At 40.3% G+C, this 1,248-nt stretch overlaps 1 protein-coding gene across 1 annotated transcript; it reads left to right on the forward strand.

Annotated features, from left to right (window-relative positions):
- The first annotated feature begins 420 nt into the window (after positions 1-420).
- Positions 421-915, forward strand: LOC103197217 (peptidyl-prolyl cis-trans isomerase A-like). The gene has a single exon (XM_042780970.1). The coding sequence runs from the start codon at positions 421-423 to the stop codon at positions 913-915; it is 495 nt and encodes a 164-aa protein (XP_042636904.1).
- The last annotated feature ends 333 nt before the right edge of the window (positions 916-1,248 follow it).

Consider the following 1,248-nt stretch of genomic DNA (forward strand, 5'->3'; position numbering starts at 1 on the left):
CTGAGACTGAGTCAGGCTCTTCTTGGTGGTTTTTTATCTTTGGCCCTTTGGTGGAGAAAGAGGTCCTGGCTCTCACTCACTAAGTGAAGCTGCAGGAGGTGTGGGTGTAGTTGTGTCATATGGGGACTGTTGCTGTCTTCCACTCAGTTAGACAAAAATAACAATTGAATAACCATTAATAAAAGTGCATGGACAAAAAACACAGCATGTAATAACACAGGAACAGTAACCCAGAAAAGAAAAAATGGAAAAAGAAAAACAAAAAACAAAATAGATAACAAAAAAATCCTCTGCAATATCTAGGGAGAGGGAAATAAGGGAAAAGAAGTAGTGTAGGAGAATAAGGAAGAAAAAAATGAGAGGTTCTGCAGATGCCGCCTCCGGGATCTGCATCCTAGATTTCTGCTGCAGCTCCCAGCCATGGTCAACCCCATGGTGTATTTCGACATTGCTGTCGACGGCAAACCCCTGGAGCACGTCCCTTTCGAGCTGTTTGCAGATAAAGTTCCAAAGACAGCAGAAAACTTTCGTGCTCTGAGCACTGGGGAAAAAGGATTTGGTTACAAAGGTTCCTGCTTTCCTAGAATTATTCCTGGGTTTATGTGCCAGGGTGCTGATTTCTTGCACCATAATGGCACTGGTGGCAAATCTATCTATAGGGAGAAATTTGATGATGAGAACTTCATCCTGAAGCATATGGGTCCTGGCATCCTGTCCATGGAAAATGCTGGACCTAATACAAATTGTTGTCAGTTTTTTATCTACACTGCTAAGACTGAATGGTTGGATGGCAAGCATGTAGTGTTTGGCAAGGTGAAAGAAAGCATGAACGTTGTGGAAGCCATGGAGCATTTTGGGTCTAGGAATGGAAAGACCAACAAGAAGATCACCATTGCTGACTGTGGACAAGTCTAATAAATTTGATCTATATTTCATTTTTTATCTTAACCGTCAAACCATTCCTTCTGTAGCTTGGGAGATCACCCTTCTACCTTCAGTGTGCTTGCAATACCCTTTAATCTTTATGCTCTCACTACAGTTTTTTGGGTTCTATATTTTCCTTAATCCCCTTCTAGTCTAGATGAGTTGCATAATTAAGTTTATGATTATGAAATAAAAACTAAAGAAAAAAATGGGAAAAACACAAAAAGACAAACAAGAAATAGGGTTAACCACGAGAAAGAAAAAAAAAAATTGCAACCAGGAACAGAGAAAAGAAAAAAAGCTGAAAATGAGAACCGGGGAGGG

The sequence above is a fragment of the Orycteropus afer genome, unplaced genomic scaffold (assembly GCF_000298275.1).
Source record: "Orycteropus afer afer isolate SDZICR_OR568_19922 unplaced genomic scaffold, OryAfe1.0 scaffold00075, whole genome shotgun sequence".
In the NCBI taxonomy this organism is placed as follows: domain Eukaryota; kingdom Metazoa; phylum Chordata; class Mammalia; order Tubulidentata; family Orycteropodidae; genus Orycteropus; species Orycteropus afer.

What these genes read in the sequence shown, in the direction of transcription:
- LOC103197217 (XM_042780970.1), top strand. Translation starts at nt 421, where the DNA reads ATGGTCAACCCCATGGTGTATTTCGACATTGCTGTCGACGGCAAACCC.